This window comes from Malaclemys terrapin, chromosome 1 (assembly GCF_027887155.1).
Source record: "Malaclemys terrapin pileata isolate rMalTer1 chromosome 1, rMalTer1.hap1, whole genome shotgun sequence".
NCBI classification, from domain to species: domain Eukaryota; kingdom Metazoa; phylum Chordata; order Testudines; family Emydidae; genus Malaclemys; species Malaclemys terrapin.
Window position 1 is genome coordinate 309851295 of NC_071505.1, and position 15652 is coordinate 309866946.

A 15652-nucleotide genomic window follows, 5' to 3' on the forward strand; every position below is an offset into this window, starting at 1 on the left:
CTAGGGTTGGGGTGGCTAAGGCTCTTGTCTCCAAGGTGTCAGCCCCTGAGGGCTGGGTTATTTTATCTAGGGTGGATAACATGGGGGAGGAGGGGTTCAGGTTTATTTGAGGTTTTGGGGAGAATCCCCAGTCTGAAGTGGGGTTAACTGGTACCTGCTAGGCCTTGCCCTGCACAGGGGCTAATCTCTCCATTAGTGTTAGCTGGGCAAAGGAGGAGTGACAGTTTTGTGTGGTTCCCACCATGGTGACCGAGATGCTGCTGGGCAGGACTGGGGGCTGGCTCACAGAGCTGCTGCCTTTAACGCAGGGGCGAGTTCAGCACCCACCACATCCAGCCTCCCACCCGAAGCCGGGGGCCCTGTAAGAGCCCGATGAGTCCCCCAGGCGGCAGGGGGCGCTGCGCGGATTCTTCCCAGGCAGTTCTGGGCCGCTCCCTCGCCGACTCCCCCCGTTTCCCGGAAATGTCTCCAGGTGACGGCGGCTCTGGCAGGGAGACGCCGGGCGTAGCGGGGCGGCGGCAGCTGTGAGCGGCGGCGGGAGCTACCATGGAGCACATCCGCACCACCAAGGTACCCGCCGCCGCCCCCTCCCCCGCGCTCGGGGGCCGGGTGCGGGAGGGCGCTGCGGGGCTCACTGTGGGGGGCCGGGGGTCATAGGGGTGGTTGGGTCCCTGGGGGAAGTGGGGGGGCCATGGAGGGTGCGGTGGTCACGGGGGGGCTGCAGGTAGTAGGGAGCTGGGTGCGGGAGGGCGGTGGGGGGCCATAGGGGTGGTAGTATTGTGGGGGAGGCGTGGCGGCGCCATAGGAGAGGGACCTTTGGGGAGATGCTGCCGGGAGGATGGCAGGTGAGTCTCTGCTGCGTTGGGGGAGCTGTGAGGGACATTGGGTACAGACAGGGCCGGGGCCGCTCTCTGCTGGCAGGATCTTCCCCCCCCCCCCATCCCCCCCCCCCCCCCCCCCGGTCCCTCTTTGGAGTCGCGGCCGGTTTGGTGCAGCAGGTTTGTGAAATACAGACAAAACTGGGAGTGGTGAAAGTCTCTCTGCAAAGCCACCTCCCCCTCCCTGCCTGTGTTCTCCCCACTCCGCGCTGACATGGTTTCCGCGATGGGAGCGGTCACAGGACGCATTTTTCCTCCTGTGCCTCACGGATCACAGAAGGTAGAGATAGAGCAGACTTTCCAGATCAAGTCATCTCCTGTCTTCCCCAGCCAGAGCAGGATATAACCCCACCAAAGGAAAATATTCAGTGTACACACTATAGATGTCAGCTGGAAATATAATTATGTTCAAAGGGGGTTAAAAATAGTTGCCAAGTTCCCCTGGAGTGTGTTTCTCTGTCAGTTCCTGTGGTTTTACAATAAAAAAAAAAATTTTTTTAATATTTTCCTTTTGCTGGGTGAAAGACTCAAACAGAAGTCATGCAGAGGAAATGGTGCAAGTGGTTGTACATCTGACAACATCTTGTGTACAAAGTAAACAGGCAAAGAAATGGAAACTCTCTTCCCCGTTCTGGTTTTATGATTTATTTTTATATGAATAGTAGGGAAAATTCATACAGAAATGTGATTTTTAAATTGATGATTCCTCTTTAAAGATGACCTGCAAAGGGAAAAAACTGGATTTGAACCAATTTTTAGTTCTTTATGGTAGAGCTAGAACACAACTGATGGGGCCTGTAAACAGTCATCGTCCAAGCTGATTCATGCATGGCCATCTATCCGCCAGTGTAGAGCCCAGTTGACTTCAGTAGAGCCCTGCACGGGCATAAGGGACTGCCCATGCTGGATCATGGCTCTAGTATAGACAGATTGCCAGCATCTTTAATACCATGTCAATTAGATTTGTTCTGAGCAAAGTCAATGAGTGAAGTGCTGACTGCTAGTCTATTCAAGTACTCTCTGAGCTCTGGTCAAGTATAGGTAGTCTCTTGGTCTATCCAAGGCCGTGATCAAGTGTCTTGATGTTTTTGGTCTTTTGGCCTCGAGATGAAAACCTTGTCTTTGCTTCTGGGACCTTGATGTGAAAAAAATTCTTTCTAACATTGTAAGCACAAATTGACATGAATTGTTGTTATGGTGGGAAATATTTAGAGAATGTCCCTAGTGTAGATGATGATGTCTGCAAAACTACTCCAATGATATCACGAATCAAGAGAGTGAAGGATGAGCGAGAGGATTTTTAGTAACTGTTTAAAACTTGTGTGCATCTGTTTTCTAACGTAGGTAGGTCATACTGTGGAGAAAGAATGCCTTTGTTAAAGATTCATCACCCTTGCCCCTTCAGTTAGTGTGAGAGCTAATAGAATGCATTCTCTGAGACATCTCCAGAAAAACCACTTAGGCCAGAGTAGACATTCCTGATATTTTTCCTATGGTAAAGAAAAGAAGAAGTAAGGGGAATTCAATATAAACAAAACGTTCAGGCCCTCTTTATATGTTATAAAGAAGCAAATGGCAGAAGCAAAAATGTTCCTAGTTGAAACTACTTGATGTCTGTGTTTCTGTGGTGTCTGGTGTTTTTTTGATATGCCGAATGAGTTGCAGTTCAGCACTCCCTCTCTTCTTGCTGGAGGCTGCTGTCTGCAAAGGCTGCTGAAGACTGCATTATCTGCAGTTCCCCAGAAGCCATCACCTCACAAGCTATTCATTTAATGATCAGACAGTCTGACCATAAAGATTTATAGACATATGGCGGAAGGGGATGATGTCACATTCCAGTTTTTAAACTACTGTAGTTATAGCCAATATTTAATTAAGGGAGCAGGTTATCGGTTTTTAATTTTTTTTATGCATCAATATAAAACTCATTATGGCTGGGGAGGGTTTGATCAGTCAGCTGCTTGCCAACAAAGCTACATAAATTAAGACTTATTATGCTACACAAAACTAACATATTAGAGACAAGTGAATAGACTGAAAGAAACATTGTCATTTTTAAAGTAATGTTTGAGAATTTTGTTTTTACTACAGCAAATTTTAACTCCTGTAAATGAAAGTAGCAATCCAGAATATAGGTATGTTTTACTTTTAACTTTACATTTGACAGGAAACTGGGTTAGCTAGGTTCACCGATTTCCAAGTAGTTATTTTGGCATCAAACCTCCACCTAGCTCTGTGTAGGCCCAATCCCATAGGAATCAATGAGGCTCAGGATGGGTACAGGATTTGACTGTGCAGAGTTAATTGCAGGAATTGGGCCTAAGTTTCTCTCTTGTCAAAAAAATCCTTTTATCTGTAAATATAATCAGATGAAGAGAGAGAAATTTAATTTTTTTAAAAGGAAATTTAAATGGTATGCCCTGAATTTTTTGAGGGTGCTCTGCCAGAGACTAATATTATTTTTAAATCCTGCTAGAAACAATTCACATTAAAATGTGGGATTGAATTGTCAGGAATGACCAAGGTTGGTTATGAAAGGACTCTGTTCAATTATGAAACATGTCTACTAATGTGCTTGCTTTGTTTGTTTGGATTTTTTTTCAAATAAACTTTGGAGGATATAATGTGCATGGGAGTGGAGGAAGGCAGGCAAGCAGGCACATACCAGTTGATAATAAATGTAAGCAGATCTATCATGGGCAGTGGGGCAATTCAAATATAAATATTTTGCAAATTCCTTCTGCATAATAGTTTAGGCTGGACTTTGTTCTGACTGTTATGGGAGGCATATTTACTTTTTTAATCTGACTGCTCTTTGGAGATTTTGTTTTTCCACGTGGATGGTATAATAAATGGCTAAACAAACTATGAATGCTGCAAATGGAATCCTGGCTTGAAGGCAAAACTTATAGGGGGGTCTAGGGGCAACAGTGCAATGACACGCCGATCTAGACCAATGGGCTGGCAGTGAGAACATTAATCTGAAGAGGTAATCATGAAGTTCCTTCCCTTTCCTTTCCAGTCTCAGTAATGAGGCTATTTTATTGTGGATTGAGTTTGTAATTGTAAATTCTCTTTGGAACTTTGGAGTTGCCCTTAGTGTTCATTGCTGTTACAGCACATACTGAGTAAAATTTTCTAAAGCACCTAATTGACTTGGGAACGTAAATCCCATTCTCTTTCAATAAGATTTACGCTTTGAAGTGCTTAAATTGCATTTGAAAATGGGACTTTAGCTCCTAAATCCTTACATACATTTCAACATTTTATCCATTGTTCCTCTTTGAACTAAACATGCAAAATAAAGATAAAGGGCGGTGTGAGTGAGATGGATTCTATGTGAAGTGGGGTTAGGAGAGCCCAGTCCCTGTGCTTCTGCCTCAGTTCCTCTAGTAGTGCCACTTTAGTGCTCAGTGGAACCTTAGCAGTGGTGCACTAGAGCCTAACCCACACAGTCACAGAATATTTAAAGAGCAGCGACTGTTGGGCCCAGTATTCTACCAATGAGCACTGTTGACACATGCATCCAGTCGTCTTACCACTGACTCTGTGATCTATAAAGCCATACACATAACTGTGTTCAGCCTGTGGACGGACTTTCCAGTTATGGTGCTCTTTACTTTTTTAAACAAATCTGAAATGAACTCTACAAGTGTCTGGCCAAGCTTTTGTAATGTACTTAGATGCTTACATTGTACAGGAGTGACAGTTTGTCAATCTTTTTTTTTTTTTTTTGGTTAGACTAAAGAAATAGTATGGTTATGCTCAGAAAAGAGCACCACACATTTGTTTCTTATGTGTATTCCAATTAAAATCTTCTTTTAGTGAAAGAATTCAATTGTAGTACTTTTTAGCTTATTTACTATTGGAGCACAATACAGCTATGGGATTAATTTCTGCTTCAAAAATCATCAGTACTTCTGAGTCCATTCCACTGTAGGGTCTTTTACTAGTAATATTTTTGTCAGAAGGAGAACAACTTGGCTGTTGGATCTCAGGATGAGTTTGCAGGCATGGTATTTAATAAGGGTTTTGGGGGCAGGAAATCTGTTTGTAACCTGAACAAATTTGATATGGAGTCATGGCAAGACAGTAAACCTGGAATGACAGAATACAATATTTAGTTACTTCTCAGAGTTTAATCGCTTTTTAAACACTTGCAAGGCAAGACTTAAGATTGTTGTATTTTTCTTCTGTGATATACTAGCCATCTTACTAGAGAACATTCAAGACATGTCCTTTGTTATGCAGTCTTTGATCATCACTACCAGTCCCAATCAAGTACTCAGTCCTCTCCTGTGTCTCTGGTCACTGTAAATAGATTTCATATATTGTTGGGGTGACTGGTTTCCATCCTGCTATTGAAAGCTCTCTACAATTCTTAGAGACAATGTTATTTTTTGTCAAAATATTGCTTCCAAACTACACCTCTATCCCGATATAACGCGACCTGATATAACATGAATTTGGATATAACGCGGTAAAGCAGTACTCCGGTCATCTAGAATGATACCATTATCTGTGCCTGCATTATCGAGGTAATATCTAGGAAATGCAGATGCCTGCTTTGTTGATCCAGGGCTTTATCTATGCTGTCACAGCCACCTCTCCTGGGTGCTGATCCTGCTGCCATAGAAGTGATTGGGTGTTGTGCCATTGACTTTAATGGGAACAGCGTTGGGCCCCTAGTAACACAGCTCTAACTTGGCACTAATGAGACAGTCCTGCCAAGAAATAATGAGGACTGCACAGACCAGCCTTTCACTGTTGTGCTTTTGTGTTGTGGTGTTTCACATATAGGGTCATGTAACGTTTGTTTCTTGTAAAACAAACTGTGTGGAGTTTTTAAAGGGCTTTGTTCATGCCAGCTAAATTGTGGGCTATCTAAACCCCCTTTTTATGAAATATTCCTTTATTGGGGTTAAGAATGGGAAGATTTTTGGTTGGGTGCCAGCATGAGAGATCTCTCCCCGCAGGGGCTCTCTATTCTAAAAACAAGTCCTCTGCTATTTTAGGAGAATGTCTTTTTGCTGATAGTAGCCCTTGTTTCCATTTTACTGGGAGTATCCAGTTCACTACCAGAGAGCAAGTCATTACACCATGACCTAGGTTTTGGAGGGTGGGAACAGTACAAAGTGGGAGTGAAAATGAAGTCAGGACAGGTTGGTCCGTGGGCTCTGACAGGGATACAGAAAACCTCGGAAGGAAAAAAAAATGTTAATTCAATACTCGAGACTTCTACATAACAGGATAATATACTTACTGTTGTTTGAGGATTTGCTGCTATACTTCAGATAGACTTGGATGCTACATGTTTTCTACTTTAGCAAATTATACCTCTTGCTTTCAAAATGGTTCTTAAATGCACCGATCAACACCAGTGGAAAATAATCCCTAATACGTAGCAGAACAGAACGTGATTCTTTATTTGAAAAATTTTAACTTTACAGATGAGAATTGAATCTACTTATGATCCTAGCCTTGTGTATTTATTGTGCATTGTGTTGAATGGGATTACCTAGTTAATCTTCCTGGCAAATCAGATTTGTTTGCTATTGCTTGCTTCCTAGTATTTTTCCGGTGTAGTTTTAAATGTGCAATGTATTTGAGTTTCTACCACTTTCAAGATTATTCCACAGGCTGATAGATCTCACTGTCAGGGAAGGTTTTCCCCGCAATGTTCAGTCATTTTTTACTTCCTGTAAAATGTTTTTTTTCCCCCCCTTCCTGCAGGTAGAGCAGGTGAAATTAATAGACCGTTTCAGCACCAGCAACAAATCGTTAATGGGAACTCTGTACCTTACAGCAACACATCTGTTATTTATAGACTCCAGCCAGAAGGAGACTTGGGTAAGGATATCAGATGCATTATCTTGTAGCCTGAAAATGCATAGCTTCTCCAAATGTGTTATATTTTCCTTTTTTTTCTTCTTGTGCATGTCTAATTAAAGATAAATAATTAACTGGATATAGTTTCTCAAATATTTTCCCCTACTTCATGATGCACACAAACAATAAGCAATAGATTCACAATCTATACTCTTATTGTGCCAGTGACCAGGCTTAAGTGCTGCATCTTGTCATTATAGCTAATATTTTAAAACTTGGGAGTCTAAAATAAATCCATATTATTTAAGCACTTAAATAGCTGCCTGATTTTCAAAGGTGGGAGCTGTGGGTGCTTGGTATCTCTGAAAATCGTCATTATGCAGCTAATTTCCATTTCTTGTCTATTAAAAGATGGTCATGCCAATTAGTTCTTCATTTGTGTATGGTGACTTTGTGTAGATCTCTACCACTTTGACTTTCTGTGCAATCAGATGGGAAGAGATTGTTTAGTGTTCTAAGCATCAGGTTTAACATATCTAGATTACCTTGAACTTGAGGTTCAAATCCTTGTAGCCTTAAATGAGACCGCAAAACCCAAGGGTGTCAGTTCTGCATGAACACTGAAGATCTTGTAGGTTTTTAAAAAAGGTATGAGCATCTCAGCTATGACCTTAGTCCTGTATCCTGATTACCTGCTTGGCTAGCTGCTGCCCGCTGTCTCAGTGGAATCTGTACTTCAGTGTTTCTGTGGATACAGTACATAGTTTTGAAGAAGCTTTGGAATTCTTCAGAATGAAAGGTGCTGTACATGTTAACAAAAAAAAGTTCAAAAGCACTGATTGTTCCCATTGTGCTTTACTTCATTTTAATATCCTTGAAGTCAGTCCAGTTGTATCCACAGTACAACTTGTACTGAAGTAAATTTATAGACAGAGTATATATAAGAGCATCTTTAATCATTGTTAGTATAGTAGACCCCCATTTATCTGAGCCTACATTATCTGGCTCTCCGTATTAACTGAACCTCCGGGTGGCGGGGCTCAGCTCCTGCTCTCAGCCCTGGGCCTTGCTGCCAGGGGTTGAACCTCTTTGCCCATTCTCCATATTACCTGGATTTTTGATTATCTGATTTGGCCCCAGTCCCAATTAGATTGGATAAACTGGGTTCCACTGTATAAAATTCTGTTGTTGAAATCTAGTCTCTTCCTCTCAAATACATGTCTTGCAAAATGCTTTCTTAAACTCCTGTCTAATTTTATTTGAGTCTAAAGAGGAGAAAACAACTGTGGTAGTAAGAGGGCTGAACAATATGTTCCTTTCAATGTCTCAGATGAAGCAGACTGTATCTGTGGCTTTCCTGCATAGGAAAACAACTGTTAAATCACACATACATTTTTTTCATATTTGATCTGTTGTGTTTACACGTCTGTAAAAAAAAAAAAAAAAAAAAAAATTAGTAAAATTCCTATGTTAATTCTTTCTTCCCTCAAAGGATATGTATTGTGGTTGAGGTGGTGGTTTGGTGGGAGAGAAGTTGTATGGAACTGACTTTGGAGTCTGAGTATAACATCTAGATCATCCAGATGAGTAGCTGTAGAATAATTCATAGTAGATCTTTCTCATCTCTCTTTTCATCCTGTTCCCATGAACAGATTATGCTGCCTCTTAGCTCACACCTGTGTGGGTAAAGAGATGCTGATTCTAGGAATTGATGTCAAAAGTAAAGAGCACTAACATAAACTACAGTTATAGGCATAAATGTAAGGTAACCTTCACATTCTTCATTAGAAAGTCCATCTTCTGCATGTCAAGTACTGGTCCAACTGCTTAAAACTAAAGTTTGAGGATAGTAAAACTGAGTTTTGTGTTAAGAGTAAAACTGGCTGATAATGGAAATCCCTTCCTGCAAAAGATTCCATGTTTTCCTCCTGACCTGAGGTGAAATGCTGTATTTTTTTTTCCACAAAAAGGGGTTTCAAGAAAAATTGTTTCTGGAGAACCAAAACTTTTTAGCTTTCTCAGCTGCTGGCATGGAAGGATCTGGCAGAAAATGAAATTGACAATAGCCTCTCAAAAAGAAGAACAGGAGTACTTGTGGCACCTTAGAGACTAACAAATTTATTAGAGCATAAGCTTTCGTGGACTACAGCCCACTTCTTCGGATGTGTATATATATATGCATCCGAAGAAGTGGGCTGTAGTCCACGAAAGCTTATGCTCTAATAAATTTGTTAGTCTCTAAGGTGCCACAAGTACTCCTGTTCTTCTTTTTGCGGATATAGACTAACACGGCTGCTACTCTGAAAATAGCCTCTCAGGCCTGCTGTCAAAGAGCAGGGTGCTCAGCCTTCCTGTCTTTCCCTCACTACCATCAGCTCTGGTGTTGGAGAGGCCGAAAGCTAAGGTGTTCAACCTAAGCAGCCCTCCTGGAAAAAATTGTGTCAATTTCACAGCCTACAGAAGGAAAGCAAAATTGACAAAAGCCTTCTAGACAGGGAGCTGAGAAACCCTCCTTTCGATTTTCAGGACAGAAAATTGAATTAATTTTTTTTTTTTTTTTTGCAAAATTTAATTTCACTTTTGCAAAAAAGACTTTTTTTTTCCTTCCAGAAAATCATTTTGATGAAAAATGTTCAACTAAATCTAGTTAAAAGGTTAACTAAAATAACTTTTTCTGTACTTTTAGCTGTTTTGTTTGGTTGCTATTTTTGATGCTTTGAACTTAAGAGCTCTCCCAGACATGGAAAGCAACTAACCACATATCTTCCCAACACCTAAATGGATACAGCTTTTCAGGCAACGGAGCTTTATAGAAAGTGATTGACCTGCCTTTTTGAAGATTTACCTTTGCATTATGTGTGAAGAAAGATATTCGCTTGAAGTTTGTGACATACTGGTAATCCTTTGAAGTTTAGCGGAAGAGAAGGAGCATAATTTCAAATAAATGGTTAGGATAGGTCAGGGGTCGGCAACCTTTCAGAAGTGGTGTGCCGAGTCTTCATTTATTCACTCTGATTTAAGGTTTCGAGTGCCAGTAATACATTTTAACATTTTTAGAAGGTCTCTTTCTACAAGTCTATAATATATAACTAAACTATTGTTGCATGTAATGTAAATAAGGGTTTTAAAATGTTTAAGAAGCTTCATTTAAAATTAAATTAAAATGCAGAGCCCCCTGGATCGGTGGCCAGGACCCAGGGAGTGTGAGTGCCACTGAAAATCAGCTCGCGTGCCGCCTTCGGCACATGTGCCATAGGTTGCCTACCCCTGGGATAGGTTGACCAAAATGCCAGTGTCAGAAATTTCTTTAACAAATTAAACCTATTGTATAAGGATTTTTGACTAGCTTGTTCAGTTATGTTTAACAATATACTTTGTGTCTCTTTTCAAAAGTATATTTTAAAGTGCTATTAACTAACATCTTACAGTAAGACTTGAATGATGAATTCTTGTGTGCCATAGATACTGCATCATCATATCGCTGCAGTGGAGAAACTTGCCTTGACTACTTCAGGCTGCCCTCTTGTGATCCAGTGCAAGAACTTCAGGGTAGTTCACTTTATTGTTCCCAGAGAAAGGGATTGTCATGACATTTACAACTCTTTGCTGCAACTGTCAAAACCAGGTATGACTTTCAAGTGCACAAGACCTTGCAGTGTATGTTTATGCCACCATTCTGCAAAACAACTCTGGACTTTGTGCTATTTCTGTTGTTAAATGTGAGGCTTCTGTAAAGTCTCTGAAATTGAGCGGCATAAACACGGAAAGCCATTGATCTACTGTGCGTAGTTTTGGTAGCTGTTACTCTGTGTAGTTTTGAGTGTGCTGACGTACGGGTATGGGAGAGGGTGAGATCTTAAGCGATTGTGAAACCGCATTTATAAAAGTCACTGCTGGTTGTCACATCCCTTCGGGTACAACCTAGACTCTGGGACCACTGAGTCCCCTTAAACTTTTCAGCCTGGGCTGTCTCTCACAATGTTATGCCAGTGACAAGCAGCAAACCCTTCCAAGTGCTGTGATCACTCAGCTATCAACTTGTGGAGAGACATGCCCAGCTGAGTTGCATGAATGCTCTCTAAGCCATTCATGGATTATACAGAGGGAGACTCCAACCAATTCCTCCAGCCCCCAAGCCTTGTACCTTAGAAATGTACTGTCTTACACTGCTGAAGATCTTCTCTTGAACAGTGCAATCTCATTGATTAGTTTGTCACTTTGTCAAAGGACAGACGATTTGCACCAGCCTTTGTAATCTGAACAGATTACCCAAGCACTTTAGATAAACCCACTGGTAAGGATAAAACATTAAAATAAGTTTATTAACTAAAGCAAGATAGGTTTTAAATTATAAGTGCTAGCCATAGAGGTCAAAGTAGGTTACGTAAGGCCATAAAAATAAAATTGCAGTCTAAAGTCTAAACTTTAACAAACTAAGCAAGATTTGAATCCAGCAACTTTTTCTCACCCCACTGGATGGGAGTTTACAGTTCTTAATAGACAGGCTGAATTCCCTTCTCAGCCTGGGACCAATCGCCCCAGCTCAGTCTTTTGTCTTCCAAACAGTCTTCTAGGTGTTAAGATAGGGCAGGAGAGAGGCCAAGTGGTGATGTCACTGTCCCTCTTTTATACATTCTTCCAGCTGCTAGAACAGGGGTGGGAAAACTTTTTAGCCCAGGGGCTACATGTGGGTATGGAAATTTATATGGCAGGCAATGAATGCTCATGAAATTCAGGTTGGGGTGCAGGAGGGGGTGAGAGCTCTGGCTGGGGGTGCGGGCTCTAGGGTGGGGCCAGAAATGAGGAATTCAGCGTGCGGGAGGGGGCTCCGGGCTGGGGCAGGGGGTTGGGTGGGGGGTTGAGGTGCAGGCTCTGGGGTGGGGCTGGGGATGAGGGATTGGGGTGCAGGAGGGTGCTCTGGGTTGGGATCGAGGGGTTTGGAGAGCAGGAAAGTGGATCAGGGCAGAGGGTTGGTGGGTGGAAGGGGCTCAGGGGTGCAGACTCTGTGCAGTGTTTACCTCAAGTAGCTCCTGGAAGCAGTGGCATGTCTCCCCTCTGGATTCTGCATGACCAAACAGCTCTGCGCACTGCCCTGTCCGCAGGCACTGCCCCTGCAGCTCCCAGTGGCCACAGTTCCCACCAATGGGAGCTGCGGGGGCGGTGCTTGGGACGATTTACATGGCCCGGGTCCCCGGCAGCACAGGAGAGCTGAGTGGCATCTGCCTGCTTGCTCCACATGTCTGCCTGCCCCTCCCTGCGGCCCCGGGGCGGGGCTGTGCCTCCGTGTGCTGCCCCCACCCGAGCACCCCTGTGGCCAATGGGAAGCTGCGGGGCGGTGCCTGGGGGCAGCTGCGCGCGGAGGCCCCCCCCAGCCCGCCCCGCCTTGGAGCCCCAGGTAAGTGCCGCAGCCCCCAACCTCCTCCCAGAGCCTGTACCCCACCTCCTCCCCACATACTTCCTCCTGCCCCCAAACTCCCTTCCAGGGCCTGCACCCAAACTCGAGCCCAGAGCCTGCAACCCAATCCCCTACCCCAGAGCCCAACCTCTCACCCCTTCTGCACCCAAACTCCCTCCCAGAGCCTGCAACCCAATCCCCTACCCCAGACCTCCTCCCCCACCCAAACTCCCTCCCAGAGCCTTAGGCGGGGGGGCAGCGCAGAGTTTTGGGGGGGCGGGTTCTGGGTGGTATGAGTGACATTACTGGCCTGCTGGGAGGATTTGAGGATTGGCACTGGCCCTAAGGTAAATTGAGTTTGAGACCCCTGCTTTATCTCTAATCCACTCCTAACTTTGTGCTACTCTTAATGTTGCCCCTTAAACCTTGAAAATGTTCCAGTTGACGTATGGCTAGGAACCACCCTATTTTTCAGAAAATACTGAAACCTACATTCCACCAAACTTACCTGTGCTGATGTCCATTCATCTTTTTTTGTCAGTTAACTGTATGGTACCTGTGTGACTTCAGATTGTAAACTCTTTGGGGCAGAAGTTACATACTGAGTAAAATATTTCAAAAGCACCAAAGTCGCTTAGTCTAAGTGACGTAGGCATTTTCGAAAAGTTTACCCACCATGAATACTTATAAAATATCTTGCCCAGTTACAGAACTACAAAGATAATCAGATGATGAATTCAACTATTCCTGCCCTTTTTCTGACAAAAAAGACTCTGGGATCTGACTCCATGCATAATATCTTATTTTCTTGTTTCCTTTAGCAAGCTACAATGAACTGTATGCCTTCTCTTACAATCCAAAACAAAATGAGTCTAAGCGGCTGCAAGGCTGGCAGCTCATTGACCTAGCAGAAGAATATAAGCGGATGGGCGTGCCAAACTCTAACTGGCAGTTGTCCGATGCTAATCGTGATTATGAGGTAAAGGATAATAGAGAACCTGTTGCAGTGGAGGAAACATGTTTATTTTTATGCCTGTTTGATTTTATAACCTCTGATTCCAGTCCAACACAATATCTGCAATGTCTTGCAAACCACATACCCTTTTGAGTCATGAGTTTGCTGCCTAAAGTGAAAGGATGCAGAAGATGGGAGAGCCTACTTGTGACTCTCTCCCTCCCCGTTTGGTTTTTTGGTGTTGGGATTGTCTTTGATAGCATGGTTTCTTTCTCATTTTCCCTCAATGACAGTCCTATTTTGAGGGTAAGCCATGGAAATCCTGTTGTAAAGGAGCAGCAGAACAACTTTCAGTGAGGGAGAAGCCTACCCTTGCATTAGTGACATTGGGGATAGGTGCAAGGGGTATGATCTTTCTATACTACTACTGTGGAATTATTCTCTGTGGTCTCATTTTGATAGACTGTACACTGGTGTCTCAGTCCCCTTCCACAGCGTATGATTTTCATTTAATCATTCTTTCATACCCTTTAATCCATGTATCACTTCTGGTGTGTGTACATTAGGAAGGATTATGGGCATATTTCTGTATGTCAGGTGCAAGTGTTTTTACCTGTGTCATCTAGCCCTGCTATAACCACCTTCTTATCCACAAAGCTGTCATGATTCATGCAAGGACAGCAGTCCACTGTTAGAAATCTTGCACCAGATTTGATATAGTCTGTAAATGAATCACTTACATTGTACATTTATTTTGTCCTGCAGATTTGTGACTCCTATCCCAGAGAACTTTATGTTCCCAGAACTGCAAGCAAGCCCGTAATCGTTGGTAGCTCCAAATTTAGAAGCAAAGGAAGATTCCCAGTGTTATCATATTATCACAGAGATAAAGAGGTACAGTCTGATTTCTTTTCAGCACAAGTGGGCTAAAACTATTTCTCAACAGATGCCACTGGTCCAGGAAAGATAGGGAGGTAAGTATAATAACCCAGGTTCATAGAACAATGCTAGTTCCTTAATCTCTGACACTGCTGATGGCTAATGAGATGCTTAGGTCCTGCTTAGCCAACTGTAAAATTCTTCACTAGTCAATTGAATCTCTTAAAACTTCCAAAAATAGGGCCTTTAAGGTCAGCTGATGATCAAATCCTCTGTGTTTTTGTACTTGTTGGAATATCAAGAATAAAATCCTTTTGTTCCAAAATGCTATGAACCATGGAAATAATTTGTTAAAGAGGGAAGGAGGGCAGGAAGAGAGAAAATCAAGCCCTGTGGGACTCCATAGAGGAGGGTTGTTTGTATGGAGCAGCAGCAGTCCATTTCAATCCTGATATATATCTGAGGGAATAGCAGTTATATCAACTGCTCCTGTGAGTTCAGCAGTTTCTGAAGGGCCAGTATTGTAAAGCTACACATAGGCAACTGCCAGTTGTATCCACAGAGTGGATGTATTTGTGAGTGTTACCTGTCAGGGAATGTGCGTTACACCCCTCAAAGAATACTGCTGTCAAGGAGAGAATTACAGTTTTTATATTGGCCAGGCTGGAGTTTAAGGCCTGGTCTACACTATGGGGTTAGGTCAAATTTAGCTGCGTTAGGTCGATTTAAAAATGAATGCGTCCATACAACCAACCCCGTTCTGTCAACCTAAAGGACTCTTAAAATCGACTTCTGTACTCCTCCCCAGCGAGGGAAGTAGTGCTAAAATTGACTTTGCTGGGTCAAATTTGGGGTAGTGTGGATGCAAATCAATGGTATTGGCCTCCAGGAGCTATCCCAGAGTGCTCCATTGTGACCGCTCTGGACCTCACTTTGAACTCCGATGCACTAGCCAGATACACAGGAAAAGCCCCGAGAACTTTTGAATTTCATTTCCTGTTTGGTCAGCGTGGCGAACTCAGCAGCACAGGTGACCATGCAGTCCCCCCAGAATCATAGAGCGTAGAATGTTTCTATGCTCCCCTATCATCTCCGTCCCTGAGGTTATCTCAGATTAGAAGGCGAAAAAAACGCACTCGCGATGACATGTTTTCCAAGCTCATGCAGTCCTCGCGCACTGATAGGGCACAGCTTACTGCATGGAGGCATTCAGTGGCAGAGGCCAGGAAAGAATTAAGTGCATGCGAAGAACTGAGGCAGGACGTGATGCTAGGCTAATGGGGAGCAAATGGACATGATGAAGCGTCTGTTGGGGGAGCAAATGGACATGATGAAGCGTCTGTTAGAGCTGCAGGAAAGCCAACGAACACAGACCCCCGCTGCATCCACTGTATAACCGCCTCCCCTCCTCCCCATGTTCCATACCCTCCTCACCCAGACACCCAAGAACGCAGGGGGGGAGGCTCCCGGCACCCAGCCACTCCACTCCAGAGGATGACCCAAGCAACAGAAAGCTGTCATTCAAACAGTTTGATTTTTAGTGTGGCTCCAATAAGCAATGTGGCCTTGTCCTTCCCTCCTCCCCCACCCCATCTGGGTTACCTTGTCTGTTCTCTCTTTTTTTTAAATTAATAAAGAAAGAATGCGTGGTTTCAAAACAATAGTTACCTTATTTCGAAGGGGGAGGATGGTTGGCTTACAGGGAATTAAAATAAA

General features: G+C 43.4%; 1 protein-coding gene across 1 annotated transcript in view; it reads left to right on the forward strand.

Moving 5' to 3' along the window:
* Window positions 1–484: 484 nt before the first annotated feature.
* The window catches only part of MTMR6 (myotubularin related protein 6), a 35278-nt gene continuing 20110 nt past the window's right edge, over window positions 485–15652 (forward strand). The window contains exons 1-5 of the mRNA XM_054015416.1: window positions 485–570; window positions 6612–6728; window positions 10170–10332; window positions 12924–13081; window positions 13823–13951. Of these exons, the coding sequence (XP_053871391.1) occupies window positions 547–570; window positions 6612–6728; window positions 10170–10332; window positions 12924–13081; window positions 13823–13951 (591 nt within the window). The 5' untranslated portion in view covers window positions 485–546. The remainder of the gene's footprint in view (window positions 571–6611; window positions 6729–10169; window positions 10333–12923; window positions 13082–13822; window positions 13952–15652) is intronic.